General features: G+C 33.6%; 1 protein-coding gene across 5 annotated transcripts; it reads right to left on the reverse strand.

Annotated features, from left to right (window-relative positions):
- Positions 1 to 363: 363 nt before the first annotated feature.
- Positions 364 to 27,852, reverse strand: LOC149797789 (dynein axonemal assembly factor 6-like). Of its 5 annotated transcripts, none has more exons than XM_089962757.1 (7): positions 27,697 to 27,852; positions 21,063 to 21,179; positions 16,385 to 16,457; positions 14,709 to 14,808; positions 8,559 to 8,655; positions 7,591 to 7,676; positions 364 to 4,364 (listed from the first exon to the last, which is right to left on the reverse strand). In XM_089962757.1, the coding sequence occupies exons 2-7, from the start codon at positions 21,150 to 21,152 to the stop codon at positions 4,238 to 4,240; spliced, it is 573 nt and encodes a 190-aa protein (XP_089818883.1). In that variant the 5' UTR covers positions 21,153 to 21,179; positions 27,697 to 27,852; the 3' UTR covers positions 364 to 4,237. The 5 variants fall into 5 exon arrangements, with proteins under 5 accessions (XP_089818883.1, XP_089818881.1, XP_089818885.1 ...); XM_089962755.1 differs by having other exon boundaries at positions 27,680 to 27,852; XM_089962759.1 differs by having other exon boundaries at positions 27,654 to 27,852.

Here is a 27,852-nt window from a genome sequence, read left to right on the forward strand (position 1 = left end):
TGAGATCAACAAGTACTTTCATGTTCATGTCTGTGGTCCAATCACAGTGATAATCCTAGCACTATTCCCAATACATGTGGTTTACATCTTGGATGGCACAGGTGGCAGAATGAGTATCATGGAAGTCAAATTTCAAGCTGATTTACGCTTTGTGAAACATATACTTCAAGTTCCCAACATTACGACAAGTACATGCCATTGTAAAAATATTTTTTCAGTATTACCACGATATCAGAGTAATTCCCCTTGCATAACCTGGCATCTACATTGCATCTGTTTATCAATCATTTCCCTCAATCATCTGATTTAAACCAGAAATTAAATGCATTTTAATGTAGAATAAAAAACAACAAATATCATATCTCAAAGGACAATATTTTTATTTACTTATTTGCCAATTGCAAACTGTAAGACTAACAATACCAGAACACTGTGGCATAAATGTAATTACACAGCTGGAACAGTTGAATACTGTAGATAATTGATTGCTAAAGAAATTCGTAAAATGTTCATGACCTATGAAAAATAGGATGGATTTATTTCTTTCTGCAATGGACAAAAAGAAGCAGAAATATCTAGGCTCAAAAAGTATTAGGTGTTATGTGATGTGCATTTTAGTTGTCATATGATGTGTATTTTAGGTGTCATGTGATGTGTATTTTAGGTGTCATGTGAGGTATATTTTATGTGCTCATTTACACAACAGATCAATAACACGGTCTGTTTCTACTGTTCAAGATTTAACATTTGCAAAACATAATTTTAGAAAAACAAGATTACAACTCAGCTGAAAACATTACTTTAAGATTTAAGCAATATATTTCAAATTCTAAAGTTAGACAAGTTATATAACATATTTTTATCAACCAGTGGTATAATAATAAAATAGTAGAATTATTGGGTACAACAATTTTAAAAAGTCATAGATAAATTAAATTTAGGAATTAAAATTTCAATAAATACAGTGGTCCCCTCTTGAACGGCCTCTGTACCAATGACTACCTGCTTTTTATGGTCAGAATCCCTTGGTACTGACAAGTTTGTGTTCAAAAATACCCCTCAAGAACAGCCATCCCTTGGTACTGACAAGATTGTATTCAAAAATACCCCTCAAGAACAGCCATCCCTTGGTACTGACAAGTTTGTGTTCAAAAATACCCCTTAAGAAAGGCCACCCCTCTAATGTGACCAGCAGCCAGCTTTAGTACAGAAATGTTCCCCTCACAAGCAACCACATTTTATTTTAATTTGTCCAGAACCATTATTTAATTCTTACAGTAAGGTAAGTACTCCAATTATCTATACTGATACCTGTTTCCAGATGTCATGTTTTCTTTACTGAAATAAGTGTTTGTTAAAGTACATGTACCACTAAGGCTAATATTAAATCATTATCAATAAAAACTGACATTTACAGGAAACTGGCTCAACAATGTTGTGACAGAGTTCTAGGCTTCACACAGCTGTAGAGTTCTTCTCTTGTATGATCACAAATAGATGCAATTGTCAAGATCATATCATGGTCAACATTGGCGAAATATAGATTTTGTGGAATAACACACAAACAAAACTTAACCTTGAAAACAAAAATAAGGCATCAGTCAAAGACTGAAAAATCATGTGACAGTATATGTATCACTTCCTTTATAAAGAAGGTGTTTCATCCACTCTAGTTTCATCTGCAATAATTACGTTGCAGGACTATACAATTAGCAACAAAGGAAAAAATCATTACAAAACTTTAACACGTCATCACCTAAATGGAGACTTATTACTTTAGAAGAAAAAGTTTTAAAATTATTTGACTTAATGAACTCAGGGGTGGGGACTTGCTGAACAATTGTATGTTGAAAGGACTCATATAAACAATGTTATAACTGATAAGCAGATTATTCAGTAGTAGTGGGGAAAATGGAGGAACTAGAAAGAGAATTATGTATGTACCACGATTTAAATGACGTTTTTAAATGTTTGAAATAATATGTAGCTTTCTTACTATGTACATTACATATACCGCTCAAAAACCTTTCAGTTCCCCATCTTATAAGGCCACTTTCCCAGTGCAGAAGGGGTGGCCATATAAGAGGGGGACCACTGTATTGATGTTACAAAGAATATAATACAAGAAGTTGATAAACTGTCTTCAACAATTCAACAAATGATAGAATACTTAAAGTAACAAATAAGAATTATGAGACAAGAAAAATGAAAATGGTGAAAGTTGTGTAATCAATAAGCTCTGTACCAACAAAAGTATTACCTACAACCTATACCTATAAAGGTGTAACTTTTAATCACAATGAAAGGGCCTACAATCACAAAGACAGGACCTATAACCACAACGGCAGTATCTACAATCAAAATAACAGGACCTACAATCACAATGATTAGACCTATAGTCACAATGACAGCACCTACAATCACAATGACAGGAACTCGAATCATAATGACAGGACCTACAATCATAATGACAGGACCAATAATCATGAAGGTACCTACAATCAAGACTGCAGGACTTACAGTCATAATGACAGGACCGATAATCATGAAGGTACCTACAATCATGACTGCAGGACTTACAATCATAATGACAGGACCGATAATCATGAAGGTACCTACAATCATGACTGCAGGACTTACAATCATAATGACAGGACCGATAATCATGAAGGTACCTACAATCATGACTGCAGGACTTACAATCATAATGACAGGACCGATAATCATGAAGGTACCTACAATCAAGACTGCAGGACTTACAATCATAATGACAGGACCGATAATCATGAAGGTACCTACAATCAAGACTGCAGGACTTACAATCATAATGACAGGACCGATAATCATGAAGGTACCTACAATCAAGACTGCAGGACTTACAATCATAATGACAGGACCGATAATCATAAAGGTACCTACAATCATGACTGCAGGACTTACAATCATAATGACAGGACCGATAATCATGAAGGTACCTACAATCAAGACTGCAGGACTTACAATCATAATGACAGGACCGATAATCATGAAGGTACCTACAATCAAGACTGCAGGACTTACAATCATAATGACAGGACCGATACTCATGAAGGTACCTACAATCAAGACCGCAGGACCTACAGCTGCAACTAAACTCGTGAATCAAAACATGCAGATCAAGGGTCAGCAACCTATTTTACAAAGCATGCCACTTTACATAGCATTTCCGGATTAATTACAAAATGAATGAGCGCATGCCACCAGTAAGAGAGCAACACTGTTAAAATCGAGATTTTTGTCTGCCCTTTGTGTGCCGATCGAAACCTCTTGATGTGCCACCTTGTTGCAAAAATGTCGTAATTTGCTAACACCTGATGCTAATCATGAAAAGAATAAACAAGTGTTTATAATTATGACTTTGAATAACGGTTTCAGATTTTTGGTTCTTAAAAGAAGGAAAATTGGACAGACAGACAGATCAACAGATGGAAAGAAAGAAAATATGACAGTTTTACAGAAAGAAAATTTGATGACTATATGGCTTCTACATCTCAATGTGGGCCCTAAAAACATCCTTGATATCACTCTCAATGTGGACCCTCATTACATCCTTGATATCACTCTCAATGTGGACCCTCATTACATCCTTGATATCACTCTCAATGTGGACCCTCATTACATCCTTGATATCACTCTCAATGTGGACCCTCATTACATTCTTGATATCACTCTCATTGTGGGCCATGCAAATGTCCTTGATATCACACTTGACGTTGACCCTAAATACATCCTTGATATACTCTTGATGTGAGGGAAGAGAGACTTAACAGATCATCTCAATCTCTTTGCATTAATAAATATTCTTTGATTATTTATTTGCAAGCCATTTCTAACTTGATGTGTAATAGTCTCTCTAGTTCTCTATTTCATAGCAATTCTATACTGCTCAAAGTTGTTATTTCTTGATATCCTGCATAGAAAACTGTTTCTATAAACTTCTCTATTTTATGCACAAATCTTATATGTCATAAAAAGTTCTCATCAGTTTCTGAAAATGTTGAGAATCATGCAAATCTAAAAAGATAAAAGTCTTCATTATTTTGTAGTACCACCTAGCTGTTCTTCATCTTTTCTTTTATCTCTCAATATTTTTCAACCATGATACATTAGTTCCAGGAGATATATTAATGAAGATAAAGGTCTCCTTTACACACCTTCATAATATATCCTGAAACTGTCATCTTCTTTTCTCTACATATCAAAAATTCATAAAATCTAATTCTCTGACAATTTTCAGTGTCACAGACAATGACTCCTTCTTCCCATCCCACTCAGCCTTCCCAGACTTGTGATCCACTGGATGAGGCAAATGAAGACCAAGTTTACTGAAACAAAAGAAAAAGAATTTGATTACTGAAGCTGCTCCCATAAAGTAAACTGATGTTTGGGAAAAGTTAATTTCTGATTTTAAAAAAGTGCAAATTTCAAAGCCTTCATGTAAATATGTAAAACTTAATCTTTCCTTCCAATATATATATGGATGAACAAGTTTAAAACAAACTTTCAACATAAAAATGAAAAATAAGTAAAGAAAAATTAGGATGCTGCCTTGAGTTGCAAACTAATGCAACCTCTTGTTTGGCAGCCAGGACACATGAAAATACAAATGTGGGTATTTATATACAAGATAAGATGTTGGAACAAAGAAATTTAACTATTGTTTATACAAACGAAACCAGAGTTTGCATACAAATTACAAATTTCTATTACAATTTTTTTTTTAATTCTGCTATCAAAACATAATCTGTATGCCTTGGTTTTTAGTTTTTTTAGTAGTGAGGTATGAAATAGAAAAAAAAAAAAGAAAACAAAAATAAAAAAGCATGAATAAAACTAAAAAATTTGAGACGAGCAAGTTTAAAAGGCAGTTTGAAGATAAAAATAAAAAAAAGTATTACAAAATGCTGGATGTTGCCATAAGTTTCAAACTTGCAACCTCTTGCTTGGCAGGCATTAAACACAGGAAGAAAGACAAATGTAGGTGTTTATATATATATATATATATATATATATATATATATATATATATATATATATATATATATATATATATATATATATATATATATATATATTTAGTTTGATGTTATGATGCAATGACTTTGCTTGTGATGCAGTGCAAAGAAAGATTTAGTTATTCTTCATACCAAACTGTATGAAATGAGAATATGAGGATTTTAATGCTAACCCTTTACCTCATAGAGCATAGTGACAAAGTACAGCATGCTATAAATAGAACATGTTACCTAGTCAACAGCATACGCATAGGCCTGCCTGTGAACTGTTAAGCAGTGTAGTGTATGTTACGTTTAACAGCAGTTTTAACCATTTTACATTTTTGGTACACATCTATTATATGTGGAAAAATTTAAGAGTAAAGTCCGATTGTTATAGCTGTGTAGTTATTTTTCACAGAAGAATTTTTCATGAGCTTTAAAACTGAGAGAGAACTCGTTCACCGTCATGTCAGTGAGGCCGCGTGACCAACCATAGCTGCCATTTCCCATACTCGAAATTTACGTTTTTCATCTGCGTCTACATCACTAAGTCATCTGAATTTGATAATCAATAAAAACTAATTGCTGCCTACATAAATATCAGAGCATTTACCTAAGTTATTGAATCTTTCATAGTTGTGATTCTAATCGTGAAAACTTTGTAAGTACTGAATGAAATCCTGTCTGTGAACTGTTAAGCAATGAAGTGTATGTTACATTTAACAGCAATTTTAACCATTTTACATTTTTGGTACACATCTATTATATGTGGAAAAATTCAAGAGTAAAGTCCTATTGTTATAGCTGTGCAATTATTTTTTACAGAAGAATTTTTTATGTGCTTTAAAATCGAGAGAGAACTGTTCACTGTCATGTCAGTGAGGCCGCGTGAACAACCCTAGCTGCCATTTCCAATACTCTAAATTTACAAGGTTTTCGTGTGTATCTACATCACTAAGTCATCTGAATTTGATAATTTATAAAAACTAATTGCTGCCTACACCAATATCAGAGACTTTACCTAATTTATTGAATCTTTTGTGGTTGTGATTCTAATCATTAAACCTTTGTATGTACTGAATGAAATCCATGGCTGGCATTTTGGAGAGTGGAGATACTATACATTAAACACTATAATCAGTACTATACATTAAACACTATAATCAGTACTATACATTAAACACTATAATCAGTACTATACATTAAACACTATAATCAGTACTATACATTAAACACTATAATCAGTACTATACATTAAACACTATAATCAGTACTATACTATAAACACTATAATCAGTACTATACATTAAACACTATAATCAGTACTATACAATAAACACTATAATCAGTACTATACATTAAACACTATAATCAGTACTATACTATAAACACTATAATCAGTACTATACATTAAACACTATAATCAGTACTATACAAATAAACACTATAATCAGTACTATACTATAAACACTATAATCAGTACTATACATTAAACACTATAATCAGTACTATACAATAAACACTATAATCAGCACTATACATTAAACACTATAATCAGTACTATACTATAAACACTATAATCAGTACTATACATTAAACACTATAATCAGTACTATACATTAAACACTATAATCAGTACTGTACTATAAACGCTATAATCAGTACTATACAATAAACACTATAATCATTACTATACATTAAACACTATAATCAGTACTATACATTAAACACTATAACCAGTACTATACATTAAACACTATAACCAGTACTATACATTAAACACTATAATCATTACTATACATTAAACACTATAATCAGTACTATACATTAAACACTATAATCAGTACTATACATTAAACACTATAATCAGTACTATACATTAAACACTATAATCAGGACCCTTTAATAACCTTTGACCTTCATGCTTTTAAAACAACCAAAACCTGCTGATCTACCTGTTCTCATGAGAAGTTGTAATGGGAATTGTCCAATAACTGACAAGTTTGGTCTTTGCTCAACTACATATGATTGAATCTAGCATACTTGTATAATTGTCTTTGAGGTTTATTTTATGATACAGATTTGCTGTATTATGGCCACTGCTACTAAAAAGAAACAAAACTTTACAGAACTCTTAAAATAATTTACTCAAAAGAATTCAATCAATTTTGACCAAAAGAATCCTGGTTTATAAGACTTTAAGTTTAAGACAAAAGTTACTAAAACCAAAAAAGAAACTGTCAAACAACATTTTTATGATTAATTAACATCATCTGGCCATGAAATCAATATCAGAAAGATAAAGTGATCTCAGATGTCAGACAGGTAGGTGATCTCAGATGTCAGCCAGGTAAGTGATCTCAGATGTCAGCCAGGTAAATGATCTCACATGTCAGCCAGGTAAGTAATCTCAAACATACATGTATCTAATGACAGACAATTTACAGGGCTGGAGCCTGATCTTACCATGGAAAAAATACTGTTAAATAATTGGAGCCTTTAACCAACACAAAAGAAGGATGCATCGTGTAAAGATGCAATGTCATAAACTTACTATTTTGGAGTTCTGCAATCTAAAAATTTTGTTTTCACATCTAACTCCACATCAGCAAGTTTTGTGTCTGGCAATTTGATTTTCACCTGAAATGTAATAAAGAACAATTTGAGTATCACACACATGTGATCAATATAAACCAGCTTCTACAAAAATTGAATTTTTCACATAAACTGTCTTTTTTTTAAAAATCCAATAACTATTAAAATTGGTCCTGCCTCCTTTTCAACACAATTTCTTTTTCTGCATCAGAGTAGTTGCATTATGGTCCCAGAATACACACAATTACTATTTACTGGGTCTGATGTTTACAATATTGAAATATTTTCATCTGGTTTGTGGCATGTTATCCATTCATATGCTTACTTATTTAGTTAATTTTTGTTCACTGCTGTTTTTAAGCACCAAGACTGCACATACATGTACCACTTGAGAACAACTATTATAGTTTCACACGCCTGTTTGAGACCATGTTATATGTGATGGCAGACCTAGGTCTGTGCTGCTAGCAGTTGCACTCTACTTACAAGCATCTATGTACAGTATGTAAATTTCTATATGGTGATATCATTAGTATTTTTGTGACTTAAATCACAAATTACCAAAATTTAAACCTATGGATCTTGAAACAGCACACAATACATGAAAGAATTGACAGTCACAAATATGTAACATGCAGACTTTCAAAATCATCAGAAATGCATTAAAATTTAGATCAGTTTTACACTAAGTGTTAAAGAATTTGTTCTTAATAGTCTATCAGAGATAAGAAAAGACAAGTTTCTGCAAGAACTTTCTGCTTATAAAACTATCAAAAAGGAGTATTTCTTCTAAACAAAAGTAACTCAGATGGCTATTCAATTTTCAAGCAACGCATCTTTGTGAAGATATATATTACCATACATTACCTTAGTTTGTGGGAAGTGTTCAATATACTAAAAGAAGAAAAGTATTTTTTAAAAACTTACCACCATCTCTTCACAGCTGGCAGTGGTTGGAGTTTTATTGCCCATCTGTAAGTATATGTCTTCGGTTGTTACTGCCTGCTTGTATATAATGTCATACCTGTAGAGAAGATAAAAGTAATATAAACAATATGGATATGAATCAATACTAATAACAATATTAAAATGAGTAATCTAATTAAGTATCAGTGATGTTAATGCTTTCTTTGATGATTTACTAATGTTATGCAAGGTCACGCCAATGTACTCCATTATGGCTATTCATATATTGTGATGTGTGCTGCTTGCCACATTGTAATATTGTTTGTCCTCTGTTCCATCGCTGCAAGGTCTCAACTATTTCCCTAATAAATATTTCACAAAATCTTCACATTCTGCAATAAAGCCACTGTAGAGAAAAGATCAAGAGAAAAAAACCTATAAGTTCAGTCAAATTCAGTTCTCAAAGCAGATGGTTTTCCCCTGGTGGCATTTCACCATCAAACTTACAAATTGTGGCAGTGGTGTTATCCCTCTAAATGGTGGTGAGCATCTGTGAAGAGTATGATTATTCACACACCGATAAGACACCTTTTACATCAGGTACAGATCAAAAAATTGTTAATTTTACCAAAACTTCATTTGTTTTCTTTTCACTTTGCATTCTGTTTACATTACCAATCCAACTACATTATTTATGTCTGCATTAAATCCATCATCTCATCACTTTTCATTTATGGTCTCAGAAATACACTCAGATTTGCATTCATCATTTGTATTCATCATTTGCATTCATCATTTGCATTCATCATTTGTATTCATCATTTGTATTCATCATTTGCATTCATCATTTGCATTCATCATTTGCATCCATAATTACTTTCATTTTTATACAAATGGAATAAAATTCAATATATTTACGGAAACCAGGCTTTCAGCTTTCAATATAGTCACTGTAAAGGGACATAACACTAACTATCATATCCTGTGTTATTACAGGTGTGCATTATTGAATGCATGCATAGTACAAAACAAAAGAAACTGCAATAAGTGTAAAAATATAGTTGTCAAATATTTCTCAGTAAATTTTGTTCGCAATTTATTTCATTCAAATATTTTCAGATATATTTACTATTTATGATGTCATGACATAATTGGTCATTGTTGTTGTATCTGCCACAGTGAAAAATTATTAATATAAAGAATCTGATCTTGGATTACAAAGCAAAAGAGGTTTAGACCATGGAAAGTACTGTGACACCTTGAAAATAATCAATCTTTGTATTCTTTAAGGAAATGCATTGATTCCTAAGTTTACTGACTTTTTGTTTATTATTCATTGTTCTGCATTTTGAATTTTGCATTCATAATTTTATTTGCATCAATTCTTCATTTTGTTGGCATTAATTCTGCAGTCTATTTGTACTCATCTGATGTTCTATTTGTATTCCATGTATATGTTATCAGTAAAATTACCTGTTTCAGGTAGTGCAAATAAACAAGATCTCATTTTAAATACAGTAACAAGCAGCTAATGAAAATTACCATTATTTACACAAAAAACCCATAACCTTGACCAAAACAGCAAATCAAATTTTGCAAAGTGCTATAGGAGATTTCCATGAATTTGAAATTTAACCCCATGATTTGGAAGTGAGTTTTATGAATTTCATTAGGGTGATGTACAACACCATACATCACAGCTTCCAATGTACAGATAACATACAACACAGCTTACAATGAATACACACCATACAACACAGCTTACAATGTCCAGACATCATACAACACAGCACGCAATGTACAGACACCATACAACACAGTTCACAGTGTATAAGTGAATCTTAATCATCAAGACATTAATTATGTCTTCAGGAGTGAATCAAACACCTTCGTGACCCTGACTAACTTGAGATACTCTCCCTAAGTGAAAAGCATGCTCACTATTATTTCAAATGTGCATTGAAGATTTGGAACCTACACCCATTTGTACAGTCTGCATTAAATCAAATGTGTCCTATTAAATCAACTGATGTGCCTGCAGTAGGAAGAATATATGGACTGCTTTGGATAAAATGCTAAAAATTAAACTATTCTGTGCACTTTAAATTCAGTACTCACATATTTGCAACACAGTATTCACACTTTTAATGCCACATTCATACTACTAATACAATATTCATACATTTTAATACAGTATTCATACACTTGTAATAAAGCAGTCATATACTTTTGATAGAGCATTGATACACTTGTAATACAGTATTCATATACTTTAAATACATTATTCATACACTTGTAATACAGTATTCATACACTTTTGATACAGTATTTATACACTTGTAATACAGTATTCATATACTTTAAATACATTATTCATACACTTGTAATAAAGCAGTCATACACTTCTGATACAGTATTTATACACTTGTAATACAATATTCATACATTTTTAATACAGTATTCATACACTTGTAATAAAGCAGTCATATACTTTTGATACAGTATTTATACACTTGTAATACAGTATTCATATACTTTAAATACATTATTCATACACTTGTAATACAGTATTCATACACTTGTGATACAGTATTTATGCACTTGTAATACAGTATTCATATACTTTAAATACATTATTCATACACTTGTAAAAAAGCAGTCATACACTTTTGATACAGTATTTATACACTTGTAATACAGTATTCATATACTTTAAATACATTATTCATACAGTTGTAATACAGTATTCATATACTTTTAATACAGTATTTATATACTTGTAATACACCGCTCCAGTGGCCTAGTGTTAAGAGCGTCTGCCTCAGATGCAGGAGGTCATGGATTCAATCCCTGGCCAAGTCATACCAAAGACTTTAAAAAATGGTACTAACAGCTGCCTCACTTAGCGCTCAGCATTAAGAGGTTAGTGCTAGGACTGGTTGGCCTGGTGTCAGTATAATGTGACTGGGTGAGACATCATGCTACATGTCTGTGGCATGATGCTCCAGTGCTAGACATTACCATAAACTGTCACACTGCAGACATTGTAGCAATATGATTGAAAATTGTTAAAGCCACATTAAAAATCCAAATCACACACACATACTTGTAATACAGTATTCATACTTTTGTAATACAGTACTTCCACACTTTTAAATATAGTATTCATACAATTGTAATACAGTATTCATACACCTTTAATACAGTATTCATGCATTTTTTCATAATTTTATCTGCATAACATACACAAAATGTCTGAGCTTTAAATTCGTTCAGTTAAACCAACAAAAATCAACCAAAGTCCAAAAAATATTTACATTTAGTTTTTAATTAACCCCTCAAGCAAGTAGGTGTAAAGTTGATGTTACTTATCACATCAGTGTCCAGTTTGGTCTGAACAGATGAACACTTTGCTGCGAAGACACCTGTGATTGTGATCTATGAACACTATACTGTAAAGATACCTGTGATTGTGATCTATGAACACTATACTGTAAAGATACCTGTGATTGTGATCTATGAACACTATACTGTAAAGACACCTGTGATTGTGATCTATGAACACTATACTGTAAAGATACCTGTGATTGTGATCTATGAACACTATACTGTAAAGACACCTGCAATTGTGATCTATGAACACTATACTGTAAAGATACCTGTGATTGTGATCTATGAACACTATACTGTAAAGATACCTGTGATGGTGATCTATGAACACTATCCTGTAAAGACACCTGTGATTGTGATCTATGAACACTATACTGTAAAGATACCTGTGATTGTGATCTATGAACACTATACTGTAAAGACACCTGTGATTGTGATCTATGAACACTATACTGTAAAGATACCTGTGATTGTGATCTATGAACACTATACTGTAAAGATACCTGTGATTGTGATCTATGAACACTATACTGTAAAGATACCTGTGATTGTGATCTATGAACACTATACTGTAAAGATACCTGTGATGGTGATCTATGAACACTATCCTGTAAAGACACCTGTGATTGTGATCTATGAACACTATCCTGTAAAGACACCTGTGATTGTGATCTATGAACACCATGCTGTGAAGACACATGTGCATATGATCAATGTACATTTATAAAGTATGTTTGAGGATAGTTTTAAAATGTTTTCAACTTTGTCATTTTCTGTTGAATTTTAAGAACTAAAATTAAACTGATTAAAGTGGCATATGGTTAAATAGTTTAACCTATATGTAACTAAAATACTGTAATCTACTGTAGGTACAACTATCAGTTAAAATTAATAATAATAATACATAATTCTTGTTCATATTGAGTTATAGCACAAAAGCTTGGTGTACTGACCCAAGTAGGGCATATAAGCCTTAAATACACCAACATTTCATAAGCAATCTTAATAAATAGATACATAAACCCAAATGAGACTACACTGTATCATCAAACCAAATGAGATTATCATTAGACCAAATGAGATTACCATCAAACCAAATGAGATTACTATCAACCAAATGAGATTATCATCAACCCAAATGAGATTACCATCAACAAAAATGAGATCATCGTCAACCAAAATGAAATTATCATCAAACCAAATGAGATTACCATTAAATCAAATGAGATTGTGAGATTACCATCAAACCAAATGAGATTACTGTCAGCTCTAATGAGATTATCATCAACCCAAATGAGATTACCATCAACCAAAATGAGATTATCATCAACCTAATGAAATCATCATCAAACCAAATGAGATTACCATCAACCCAAATAAGATTATGAGATTACCATCAAACCAAATGAGATTATCATCAACCCAAATGAGACTACCATCAAACCAAATGAGATTACCATCAGCTCTAATGAAATTATCATAAACCCAAATGAGATTACCATCAACCAAAATGAGATTATCATCAACCCAAATGAAATTATCATCAAACCAAATTAGATTACCATCAACCAAAATGAGATTATGAGATTACCATCAAACCAAATGAGATTATCATCAACCCAAATGTGATTACCATCAAACCAAATGAGATTATCATCAACCCAAATGTGATTACCATCAAACCAAATGAGATTATCATCAACCTAAACAGTATACCAATCTACATGGTAAAGATGTAATCCAAACACCTACATTATCAAATTCTGTGTCTCACGTAAATATGATTTTGATATTTTAAAATAATAACAATTACAATGAATAGTGTTCTCAATTTTTTTCACTTATCTGTGAAAAAGTCCCTTTAATGGTGATTGTATCATGTAAACTGGTCACTTATCTGTGAAACTGTCCCTTTGTGATTTTACTGTGCAAATGGTCTCTTATCTGTGAAAGAGTCCCTTTAATGGTGATTATATTGTGCAAACAGATCATTCATTTGTCAAAGAGTCCCTTACATGGTTACTGTATTATGCAAACTGCTCACTCTTCTGTGAAATAGTCCCTTTCATGGTGACTGTATGGTGTAAACTGGTCACTTATTTGTGAACAAATCCCTTAAATGGCAATTGTATTGTGCAAACTGGTCACTCATTTGTAAAAGAGTCCATCTAATTGTGATTTTATTGTGCAAACTGGTATTATAGTCATGAATACTAATGTTTACAACAATAAAAATAATAATTAACATCTTCAACTCTCTATAAAGAACACTGATATCGCTTTATTCAATACAATTCTTTGTAGCACTGTCTCACATGTAGCATCCTCTCAGGACAATGGCATCATCAAATTGGCATCACAATTTCTGATAGTTTAGGGCAGGGGTCTCAAACTAAAATCACCATTAGGGCCACATGAGGACTAGTACATTGGCCTGAGCAATGCATCATTTAAATGTTGTCATGCCACAAAAGCAGCTCATACAAAACGGTAGCAAACTGAAATGTTGGAAACAAGAATAAAACAATGTAACAATTGAATTTTTATCAAAACTGGCTGTGAAGACAAATTTGCATTATTAATTATTTAGCAAATTCAGGGTGTTGTTGCAAGCTGCAGGAAATAATTAAACAGGTTGCATGTTTGAGACTCCTGGTTTAGGATGTATATTACTAGTTGTCATAAATGTTATTGTTCAACAAAGCAGGAGGGACATTGTATTTGCAGATGTGTTAGAACCTTAATCTCTCAGAAATTACAAAAGATGTCAGTCCGACTTACTCAGGCTGAGGTCTGGGGTCATAGGTTGATTCATATTCAGCTCCCTCTGGAACTTCCTCTTCATCCCAAATGTCTTTAGAATTCTTCTGTACTGAACTTTCTAAAAAGTATTAAAATTATGCAATGTATAGGCATCTAAACGGTGATCAGATACACCCAGATCACCTGCTGCACAAGGTAGTGTATAGGCATCTTAACTGATCAAAACAGACCCAGATCAACTGCTGCATAATGCATCATGCAGTATATAGACATCTAAACTCTGATCGGCATAGACCCAGATCACCTGGTACATAATGTAGTGTACAGGCAACCTAACTGTGATTGGCACAGATCCAGATCACCTGCTGCATAATGCAGTTTATAGGCATCTAAACTGTGATTGGCAAAGACCCAGATCAACTGCTGCATAATGCAGTGACAAATTGTTCTATATTGATTTAGGTAAACAATGCCTCAGCTTGCTGAGAGCATCTAACATCGGGGTCAGGCTCATTCTGTGAGCATCTAACATCGAGGTCAGGCTCAATCTGAGAGCATATAACAATGGAGTCAGACTCAATCTGAGAGCATCTAGCATCGGGGTCAGGCTCATTCTGAGAGCATCTAACATCGAGGTCAGTCTCAATCTGAGAGCATATAACAATGGAGTCAGACTCAATCTGAGAGCATCTAACGTCGAGGTCAGACTCATTCTGAGAGCATCTAACATCGAGGTCAGACTTATTCTGAGAGCATCTAACATCGAGGTCAGACTCATTCTGAGAGCATCTAACAATGGAGTCAGACTCAATCTGAGAGCATCTAACATCGAGGTCAGACTCATTCTGAGCTGTACTATTTTCAGTGATCTTTGCATTACAATTTGGCCACATTTACAGTGCTGGAGCTGCTGGATCAAGGCTTACAATTTTTATTTTTTTCCATTACTTTGTCAATTCCACAAAATTTTTAAAAAAAGCAATTTAAATGGAGTGGCAAAACAGTTCATTTATTAGTCATAACTAGAACAAACATGTGTGTCTATCGTGAAAAAAGTTGGGCTTGTCATACACACAAAAAGCATTAGATTCTATAATTTAACTTCCAGTTCAAAGAAATTCCATTTAGTCTTTTGTCACACTTCATTTAACCAGCTAAAGCTTGAATATGTCAAAAGTGGTAAAAATCTGACTATTAAAATTGATTAAAATCAACTTTATATGACAATCAGGTTTACAAGACATTTTTAATGACAAGATTTTGAATGAAATAACTTTAATTAAAGCATATAGTGCGGCACAGTGAAACCTGAATGGTGGATGGATGGATAGATAGATAGATGGACAGTTAGGTAGGTAGGTAGGTAGGTAGGTAGGTAGGTAGGTAGATAGATAGATAGATGGGTAGATAGATGGGTAGATAGATAGATAGATAGATAGATAGATAGATAGATAGATATAGATAGATAGACAGACAAACAGACAGATAGATAAACAGACAGACAGACAGACAGACAGATAGATAGATAGATAGATAGATAGATAGATAGGTAGATAGATAGATAGATAGATAGATAGACAGATAGATAGATAGATAGATAGATAGATAGATAGATAGATAGATAGATAGATAGATAGATAGATAGACAGACTAACAGACAAACTGACTGACAGACAGATTCCTTTCTATTATACCTTTCTTAACTTCTGATGATGCCTCTGTCTTGGATGGCCCAATATTTCCTGGTCCTAACTTAGCTATTGATGGCTGAAAAATTCATAAACACTGTAGAGGTTTGAAGACCAAGATTAAATTTTCAGTAATCTTAGCAGAGCAAACAACAAAAATAAACAGAGAATCAGAGATTTTTCTTTACTAATTCAGAATCTGTATCCTGTATAAATGGTATACAGTTCTGCTTGTAAAATTATTCTTGAGGCAGTTTATGCAGTTGATTGTCACAGAAGCAATTAAAAGTTAATGTGGTTAGAAATATATATAAAAATATTTCACAGATTACTTCAATGATTGATAACAGTTGAGTATTGTCATATTTTGGGCACAGCTGTCGGAAAGCCCCATATGCTAATTTGCATAGGTATAGTACACAAAATGGAACAACCCAATTTGTTTGATGTTAAGTAAATCAAAGAGATGCATGCTAATGAACAAACCTTATTACACATCATTACCTAGAATGAGAATGTTTATTAAGCCACCTGTATTAAAGATCATTGGCAAGTTCATGAGTGATGGCAATGTTTATTTGATTATACTTGTAGCTAGAATAGTGTACAAGTGTGATTCATTTTTTAAGGCAAAATGCTGAAACAATGCTGTGATTTATTGAAGGATGAACCATGTGTGAAGCATGCATAGCCCTGCAAAACTAAATTTCACATTTCATGGTGGATGGAGTTTGACTGTGAAGCACAGTAAGGAGGAGCATTTTATTTTTTGTATATCCTGCAAACACCATACTGATATTAGCCATGTACAATATCTATCTAAATAGCAACACAACCCATCATAACCCAACACTGGAGCAATGAACTAATGCAGATATGGAGTGTATAATATATGTCTAATAACAACACAACATACGGACAATTGACGAATGCACATCTGGATTGTACGATATCTGTCTAAACAGAAACACAACATATCAATGGGACAAAGCACGAATGTAGAGCTCAATCTAACCCAACATTTCAACAATGCACGAATGCAGATCTGTAGTGTATAATATCTATCTAAACAGCAGCACAATCCATCATTGGGACAAAGCACGAATGTAGAGCTTATAATCACAGAAGTAACTAACAAGTTTAAACAAACATTGAAAGACCATGTCACAAGAGCTTAAGTGTTTTTCTGCCATTTCATTACAGAGCACAATCTGCCATTTGCAGCTGAAAATCATTATTCAGATCTTTGTGTTTAACATTCCTTTACAGTAATCCAGATGCAGAAAGATCATTTTCTATGCTGAGCAAAATTCACTACGATTTTTTGGTAAAGTTTGAACAACGGTACCATCCAGTCTCTAGCAAGTGCAAAGATGAACACTAATGACACTTGAAGTACCAGTACCTTTGAACACCCAAGAAAGCAACAAAGACTGCATCTAATTAAGACTGTCTTCTACTATTCAATGGATTTAAAGAAAGAAGCTTTGTGTATTTTCTTATAATGTCTTTCTGGTGTGATTGTGTGAATGTAGGCACATGTGTTTGTGTATGTGTATGGTGATGATATCTGACAATTAGGGCTGGCGCTACCATATAGGCAAACTAGGCAGCCACCTAGGACGCTGATTTCAAGGGGGCGCATTTTTAAAAAAAATGTATTGTTTATAAATTTTGAAATTGATACTTCGGGGGGGGGGGTGCCAGAATCTAACCTTGCCCAGGGCGCCAGATAGTCTGGCTGGGTCTGGCACCAGCCCTGCTGACAATGCTAATTCTGCAAATTATATTTTGCTTGTATACACTTCAAAGAAAACTGATATGTTACTTTCTTTTCAATTTTGTATTTCCACCCATTTTCTAAAGGTCTGTATGAGGAGATATTTTATTCTCAATTGTACAACACTGCTTTGGGGTCGGGGGACTAAGCTATGCCCACTCGCCCCCAAACACATGCAAACACACACAGGCCCTCAAAATATGCTTCCTGAGTCTACAAAACATCAACACTGTCAGAGAGGTTGGCAAGTATGTGTTAAAGAGGTTCAATTTAAATTTGCATTTTTGCCATCTGTTTTACAATTATGATACTGTATTCATCCTCCAGTATTAGCACAGGCTCTGGCATTGGTACCATATATCAAAATCCATTGTGTGTAAAGACCCAAAATCTGTACACTCTTTTTCTTGAACAATATAGGAATTTAGTGTTCTGCACACAAGAAAAAAGTTATGTTACTGGTGCCAGCAATTGCCTAAATCACCAAGGACAATTAAAATTATCATAATAATGATTCATCTTTTTTAAGACGTAAAATGTTGGGACTTGTACTGTTGTTGGCAGATTCAGACTCACATCTACATGTACATATTTTATTGGCTGTATAAATCACATCTACATGTACATATTTTATAGGCTGTATAAATCACATTTACATGTACATATTTTATAGGCTGTATAAATCACATCTACATGTATATATCTTATAGGCTGTATAAATCACATCGACATGTACATATTTTATAGGCTGTATAAATCACATCTACATGTACATATTTTATAGGCTGTATAAATCACATCTACATGTACATATTTTATAGGATGTATAAATCACATCTACATGTACATATTTTATAGGCTGTATAAATCACATCTACATGTACATATTTTATAGGCTGTATAAATCACATCTACATGTACATATTATATAGGCTGTATAAATCACATCTACATGTACATATTTTATAGGATGTATAAATCACATCTACATGTACATATTATATAGGATGTATAAATCACATCTACATGTACATATTTTATAGGCTGTATAAATCACATCGACATGTACATATTTTATAGGCTGTATAAATCACATCTACATGTACATATTTTATAGGCTGTATAAATCACATCTACATGTACATATTATATAGGATGTATAAATGATCAAAGGAGATAAAAATTTATAAATAATGGAAAATTAAGAAATCATAAATCAGCATTAAATGAAATAAAAATGTCAAAAAACAGATATGATAGATATTCATTATTAATGGGTTAAACTAAATGGAAAATTCCTTACTGCAACTCATTTCTGCTACCATATTTCTGGACAAAATTAGTCACCATCTTGGGAAAGTCAAGTACAATTTGATGGAGGCACAGACAGCCTGAGAATTTCATTTGTCATGAACATTTATATAATGATTAACAAAATTCTGCAATAACAATAATCACTGAATAAACTTTTACTAAAAATAAATAGTGTTTAGTTTTCTCTCCAGAAATCAGAGTACACGCTTTACAATGTGGACAGACATTAATAGGACTATTACATGTGATGAATCAGATGTAAATTACATTATTTTTTTTTAAAAGCAGGCCATTCAGTAGAACATTTATTAAACCTCTAGTATAGTCCCACACTATATCCACTCACTGTGAGACATGTATGTTGTCCTAAAAAAAAAGTTGTCTAGATAAATTTGGAAAATGATCATACTAACATAAGGAACAAATTGTCAGCCCAAATGGACAATACTCGTCTGGATGTATGAAGACTTTGGATCAATAGTGTAGGGACTGTTGACTCCAAAGGACATTGGTCTATACATGTGAAGACTTCCGATCAATGGTATAAGGACTGTCGACACCAAAGGACAGTGGTCTAGACATGTGAAGACTTCAGATCAATGGTATAAGGACTGTCGACACCAAAGGACAGTGGTTTAGACATGTGAAGACTTCAGATCAATGGTATAAGGACTGTCGACACCAAAGGACAGTGGTCTACACATGTGAAGGCTTCAGATCAATGGTATAAGGACTGTCGACACCAAAGGACAGTGGTCTACACATGTGAAGGCTTCAGATCAATGGTATAAGGACTGTCGACACCAAAGGACAGTGGTCTACACATGTGAAGGCTTCAGATCAATGGTATAAGGACTGTTGACACCAAAGGACAGTGGTCTACACATGTGAAGGCTTCAGATCAATGGTATAAGGACTGTCGACACCAAAGGACAGTGGTCTACACATGTGAAGGCTTCAGATCAATGGTATAAGGACTGTCGACACCAAAGGACAGTGGTCTACACATGTGAAGGCTTCAGATCAATGGTATAAGGACTGTCGACACCAAAGGACAGTGGTCTACACATGTGAAGACTTCAGATCAATGGTATAAGGACTGTCGACACCAAAGGACAGTGGTCTACACATGTGAAGACTTCAGATCAATGGTATAAGGACTGTCGACACCAAAGGACAGTGGTCTACACATGTGAAGGCTTCAGATCAATGGTATAAGGACTGTCGACACCAAAGGACAGTGGTCTACACATGTGAAGGCTTCAGATCAATGGTATAAGGACTGTCGACACCAAAGGACAGTGGTCTACACATGTGAAGGCTTCAGATCAATGGTATAAGGACTGTCGACACCAAAGGACAGTGATCTACACATGTGAAGGCTTCAGATCAATGGTATAAGGACTGTCGACACCAAAGGACAGTGGTCTAGACATGTGAAGACTTCAGATCAATAGCTTAAGGATAATAAATGTTTTAGTGTAATGAATATTTTTTTATTTCATTCATCCCATTTCTTGATAGTATGTTGCCACCTCTATCAGGTTTAGTAAATATCCACCAAGATATCAACAGAATCTTTAAAAATACCTTAGTGTCTTCACAATCCGAATCTTCATCCTCTGGTGGTTTAAGTAGGTCAGCAATGGCTGTGATTGATGGACCTGACAAGAAATCCATGATGGCTGCAAGTCTTTATTTGACTATCTGAAAGAGAAACCTAGAGAATCAAACACACTAAAAGCGATTAACAACCGGATTTATCTTAAATCACAAGATCTGCATGATTACATAGCCTACACGTTCATCTAGTGCACTATAACAGTCAAAAATTATGCAATGATCAGTTGTTTTACTGTAAACTGGTAACGCTGGTTTTGTGATAATTAAATGTGTTACCACTTCCAAAAACATTTTGTCATTATAGATAAAACAAATTGAATTAGTGCAACAAATGTGCATTATATTTTCAAGCCCAACCATTATTTCTTACTTCAATCCCTCCGATATTCAGACAATACCTATCCCCTCCTAACACTAATGCCATAATTTATGCAAGTTTTGGTACCAACACTACCTGGGATATCATTATTTTCAATTGTTCCATTATAGTACTGTGTCATAATCAATACTGCATCAAAGATAGTTAGAAACTCTGAACTGGGTTAAAGCAGATTTGATCTGCAATAAACTGATTTAAACTGGTCTACCTACACAGCAATCAAACTGCACAAAAACAGAGTTATCTAACCATGTTTCTGGTACCACTGATAATGTCAGGTTTGACATGCTGAACAATTTTAACAAGATGAGCTTTCTTTGCCTTAGACAGGCTGAATGTTCATGTCAGTTTATTCTTGACTGCCTGAATTGGGACTTTGACAGTCTATATGAAACCAGCCAGGAATTATTCTGCTATGGTATCGAACAGCCACTATTTGTTTCAGCAGAATCTTCTGACTGCATGGAAACAATAATTGTACTCTCTACCTTAAAAATAAAACATACATGTATATGGATTTTCCAAAATGTCTACATTGTCAAAGAGATTACAAACAAACATGCAGCTGCTCCATTTTCATAATTACAGAATAATTCCTTTCTTACTTAGATCAATGTTTGGATTAACTGATTGGATAGTGGACATACATACTGACAATTTCTAATAAACACAGGGTTTGAGATTCATCTGCCAAGAAGTGCTTGGAGTGATCTGGTCTAGTACAATATGCTAAATGACTTTTTGAATGACTTTACTTCTACAGTAAGTTTCCTCATTGTAAAGGGAACAAATTTCTAATAGTGTTCAACATTCTAGTTTGTTGACTTTTGTCTGCTTTGTAAATATGATGCAAATGATTCCAATCCTTTAGAACAACCGCAACAGTGGCCTAGTGGTTAGAATGTCCGCCTTGGATGTGGGAGGTTATGGGTTCGATACCCGGCTGAGTCATACCAAAGACCTACAAAAATGGTAATAACAGCTGCCTGGCTTGGCGCTCAGCATTAAGAGGTCAGTGTTAGGACTGGTCAGCCTGGTGTCAGGATAATGTGACTGGGTGGGACATCATGCTACACGTCTGCAGCATGAAGCCCAAGTGCTAGACATCACTTTAAACTGCTACTCTGCAGACATCATAGTGATATGACTTAATTGTTTTTAAAGCTACGTTAAAAATCCAAATCACATGCACACACATATGCAATCCTTTAGAACAAAATGGAATCTTCATTCAATGTGGAACTGAACTCTGTGCACTGTGTAAGCATTTTGCACCTTTATTCCATTAGTAACACTTAGTAAGTAATGCAGCCTAACGACTTGTAAGACGGTTTTTTCTATTCAAAAGAACAACAAGTTCAACTCTACTGCCATTACTACTAGAAGCAAGAATCACTTGAAGGGACAAATACTCATCAGTTATAAAAAGAATTTTCAGGAATTAGACATAAGACCAGTTCTCATTTTTTCCTGCTGAGTGTTCAAACCATCTCTGATATTTCTTAAGCAATAAGATTATTAAATCAACTACTGTAGCAGCCATACTGAATGTGAGAACAGCACCATTTCCACTGCAGAAAAAATATACCCGATTTGAAGACTTTTGGTGAAAACCCGGCTTTCCATTCAGAAAAATTAGCAATATGATTTTGTTGTTGTTGTGGGGTTTAACGCCATTTTTCAGCACACGATAGGTTATACACGGCAGCCAGTATTAATGGTGGAGGAAGAACCCGGGAAAACCCCGGAAAGAACCACCGACCCACAAGAAGCTACTGGCAAGCTTTCTCACATACCCACATTGGCTGAATCTGAGACTTGAACCGCCGCAGAGAGGTGAGATGGCAGTGATCCGTAACGAAGAGCGCTTTAGACCACTCGGCCACTCGGGGCCCCAGCAATATGATTTTCAAGATGGTTGCCCATATCTGAAATCAGATCAATACCATTTTCTGTTTAGGTAGGGTAGAAATAGCAAACTTTCCAAGATACCCTCTTTGGTGGCAATACTAAACATCTAGGCAGCACCATTTTAAGACCAACTAGACATCATAAGAAGTCTTCTGGTAAAACCCCTATTTCAATAGGACTTTCTGTTCTGGAGTAGCAATAGTAAGATTTTCAAGATGACTGCTATAGATATAATACTGGATATCTGAGCAGCACCATTTTCAGTTAGGACCAACTAAACCTTGAGATAAATATGTATATGAAGTGTAATGGAAATCCTTCAAGTAGTTTAGGAGGATTAGTGATAACAAACTGGAGTAAAAAGACCAACAGGCATTGGGCAATGGACAACAAGCCATCCCATAAGATCTTCTGGTCTTTTGACCAGTAGATGCAAAAAGGCAACATCTCTTCTAAACAAGAACATAACCCTTACAAAATTAAGTTTTTATTCTGCAATAAACTGAAATCCAAAACACTGCAGCAAAAATGGTATGAATAATGAAGGACAGGTGATCAGAAACCAGGCTGTTGATGCATTCCTATGATTTCTCTAAAGTGACAATGTTGCATCCACAGAGATGTTAAAGCATGCAAAGACTAACACATTTTGGGCATTCATGGCTGCTGGTCTATGTACATGAATAAAACAGGAAGGGGAAAGCTCAGTAGGTAGAGCACTGAATGATAAACAATTGATCACAAATTTGAATCTCAGTGCCAACAGACTGTTTTAAGTACCCTGAGCAAATTAGTTTGCATCAGCTATGCTTGTTAGAACTGTTGACAGTCTGTGGCAAAAATAGCTTACAACTGTTAATGTTACTTGTTAAATCTCACAAGCCAAGCTTTAAAAAAAAAATTATATTCTTAACCTGCTATGGTTTGTGTCCATAATTTCAACTCTGATGCTTGCATTTAAGTATTCAGCTATTAAAATCATTTAAGAACATGTTCAACTCCATCTGTTTAATTTATTCACCAATGAAATTTTGTTCTAAACTCTCTGGATTTGCAAGCTACCATTTTTCTAAATGTGTCAAAGCTTTTTCACTACAAGAAAACATTTATAAATAACCATGATAAAAATATCAACATTTTAAAAAAATATGATTTTCTTTGTTTCTAAACTATTTCTATACAATTACAAATTTAGAGATACATCACATTTATAAAGAATAATTTCAGGTTAATTTAAAATATTCCATTGAAGAATTTCATACTGTACAGATTACAGTGGATTTATTTTTTCAAACATGTTATAAGAAGTACATGTTATAGTAACCAGTTTTCCGCATCACCTTTACTGACCCAGAAAACTCATATTAATAAAAGGTTTCCTATTAATAAATGGTAAAGAAAACCAATAAATAAACAGTGGCCCTATCTTGAACAGCTGACACTTCAATGCTTCAAACTTCCATGTAAATATGGCACTGGTTAAATTAAATGTTTTCATTGTATTTTCTTTCATTTAAATTGTAGTACATATTTAAATCTCATCTCATCAAATATTTCTTAATGGAAACTTGTTGTCACTGCCAACAAATACTAGTAACCCAACTGATGATGTCAGAATCTGAAAACAACCAAATGAGATCATGAGAAAAGATACAGGTCACTGCAGCTCAGTATATGAACCAGGTTAATCTGGCCTACATATCTTGATAAAGAACAGTTGCAACTTATTATAAATAAGACTATGTTCAGAATATATTACTGTCCCTAATGTTGTTTAGATTTAATAAAATACGTAAATGTGTGTATTGTGAAAATGTGGAGAAAAAAGAATTAAATGTATAAATCTGCATATATGCCTTGTATTTGTAATGTTAACAATATTAATTTAAATCTATACCAATAACAGTATATTTTATGCTTTAAAATCAATTTATTAACTAAATTCTACTACGTTAAGTAGATGTCAATGTTCATTTTTCTCTTAATCAGGCACATTAATGTATATAACTGAATGCAAACATTAATTTTGTTACTCTAAAAATTAAAGGTACATGTTTCGATCTTATGAGTCTTTGAAAAGAAAGATTTTTTAAAAAACCTGTCCTATTTGATCTTGTCCTAATATACCTCAATGCTGTATTATCAGGGGCTCTATATTATTGTGGCAAACAGGATTTTCTGATTAATTATGGACACATAATGTCTAGCGGTTGTTTACAGATGTAAAGCTGTAGCCAGTAAGGATGCAAATATAGCACATATTACTCTAAAATGTCAAAAAAAATTATAAGTTCACATTGAAAAAGAATGAAGGTAAAGTGCATGCAATTACGTTGATTATCATATATAAAACTATAGTCGAACTTGCTATATCTGCATTGGCTTTGATTACGAAATATATTCAGTGTATCGTCTGATGTTTAATGATTATAGATCATATACTGAAGGTGACATACATGTCCTCAAAAGGTTATGGTTGAAATTTCATTCCACTGTAGCTAATATGGACTAAAATTAACAAAATGTTGTTTATGATCATACTTCTCAGACATAAATAAGAATACACAGTTAAACTTTCTTGAAATATTTCAATATTAATAATAATGATATTAATAAATAAAATTTGTATATATTTAAATTTCTTTGCCCACAAAGCATTTAAAATTGATGTAAAGGAAAAAAATAATTGTTTTTAATTTGTAATGTGTTGTTAATCATGGATTTCCACCTTAATTACATTTGTGTGTTTGATTTGACCATTGGATCCTTCAGTTTATTATAGAAATATTCTGCCAGTACAAGTGTGGACATTCCCTCTCACAGGTAAGTTGTCATTTATGTTTATTATAATACATGCCTGCTACCATAACTAAGTTAGGCAAAACCGCGATCATACAGAGTTTTTAGCTACGATGTCGTAGCCTCAACTTGATCTGTTGTGGTTGAGGCTACGAACTGATCCCATATCATGTAATGGAGCAAACAAAAATCATCACTAAAGTGAGAAAAACAAACAGTGTAGAAATCAACTACATAAGTATAATCATGTTGTGAAAGAAGTTTGGTTTATTCTGAATTTATTAAGCCCTTACATGATAAAATAAATTGGCATAGTTACTCTAACCATATCCTGTCCGCCATGACAGATAACGCGAGACTCTCGCCGTGACCCCTTTTCTATGTAAGTCTTGCCAGACCATATTTTGGATATTCTACACTATATTATTATCAATCAAGTGCGAATAATCACTTCTTGGTGGAATTTCAAAGTTGCCGATAAACCGTATTTACATTTAATGCGCATGAATACCTGACCCAAACGGCGCCAACTTTTTACTATGATTTGTTTACATTTCCAAATAAGGCATCAATGTCCTTATATGGCACACAAACAAACGAGGCTGAGAACAGAAGTAATCATTATTTGAAATAATATGGCAGACGATCTAAATGAAAATATCGGCTAAAAAAAGTAAACGAGATTTTACAACTATTTCTACAATGATTTTCGATACTTCCGGTATTAAATAAGAGGACTACTCAATTTATTGGATTATATGCAAGGAATATGTTTAAAGTGTTATTATTAGGCTAAAAGAGCGCCGGGTGTGAATCACACCCGGCTTGCTCCATTAACACGTATATGCTCATGTTAGTACCATGTCCACGAGGTACGAGTAGGGGTACTAATATTAGTAGTAACAGAGTTGTCAGCCACCACATGCTGTTTTATTTATATTTACGTGCTTCGATTGACAAAGATTGCTTAGTGGAATAGAAAACGGGAAAGTCTTTGAAACTTTATAGATTATAAATAAGCAGCAATAGCAAAACAGTTTTAATATGTACCGATAAGACCAGTAAGTACCGCGACAGTACAGCGTTCCGGGCTATTACAACGGTTTTCACTATGGCAATTTTCAATGTTTATTGGTGTTGACATATTCAAATAAATAAATATAATTATTAAATATAATTAATTTGAAACAGTTCACTTAATTTGAATGAAACGAATTAGACTTCATTTGTAAAAGTGTAATTGCAAATATGTTACAAATGTTCTCTCGTTTCGAATCAACAATATATGTACGCTTTTACTGGGCTATATCTACATTAACTGGTCAGAAGATTGTTTGGGTGATTTCTACGCAAGTTGTTAAAACCATATTAAAGATCTTCTAAAATAAATTATCAGAAGGAATAGTTAGATCAAATGTTGACCCTTCACCATCTCTGGTTCGTTTTACGTTTTATTTAGAAACACCCACCACTTGCTTATGGCTTCCCTAGTTACCGGTCGGTTAAGCTAACCTTCCTCTTGATCCTCTTTTGTCCAGCGGTTTTCTTCGTTGGATAAAGAAAATAGATTGCTTGGTGTTCTTCAACCAAAAGGCTCAACAAAAAGAAACAATTTTGAACAAAAATGAAAAACACAAAATACACGTGTGGCTACTTGATTGTGTCAAC

This window comes from Sinohyriopsis cumingii, chromosome 6 (genome assembly GCF_028554795.1).
Source record: "Sinohyriopsis cumingii isolate HCF-2022 chromosome 6, ASM2855479v2, whole genome shotgun sequence".
Taxonomy (NCBI): Eukaryota; Metazoa; Mollusca; class Bivalvia; order Unionida; family Unionidae; genus Sinohyriopsis; species Sinohyriopsis cumingii.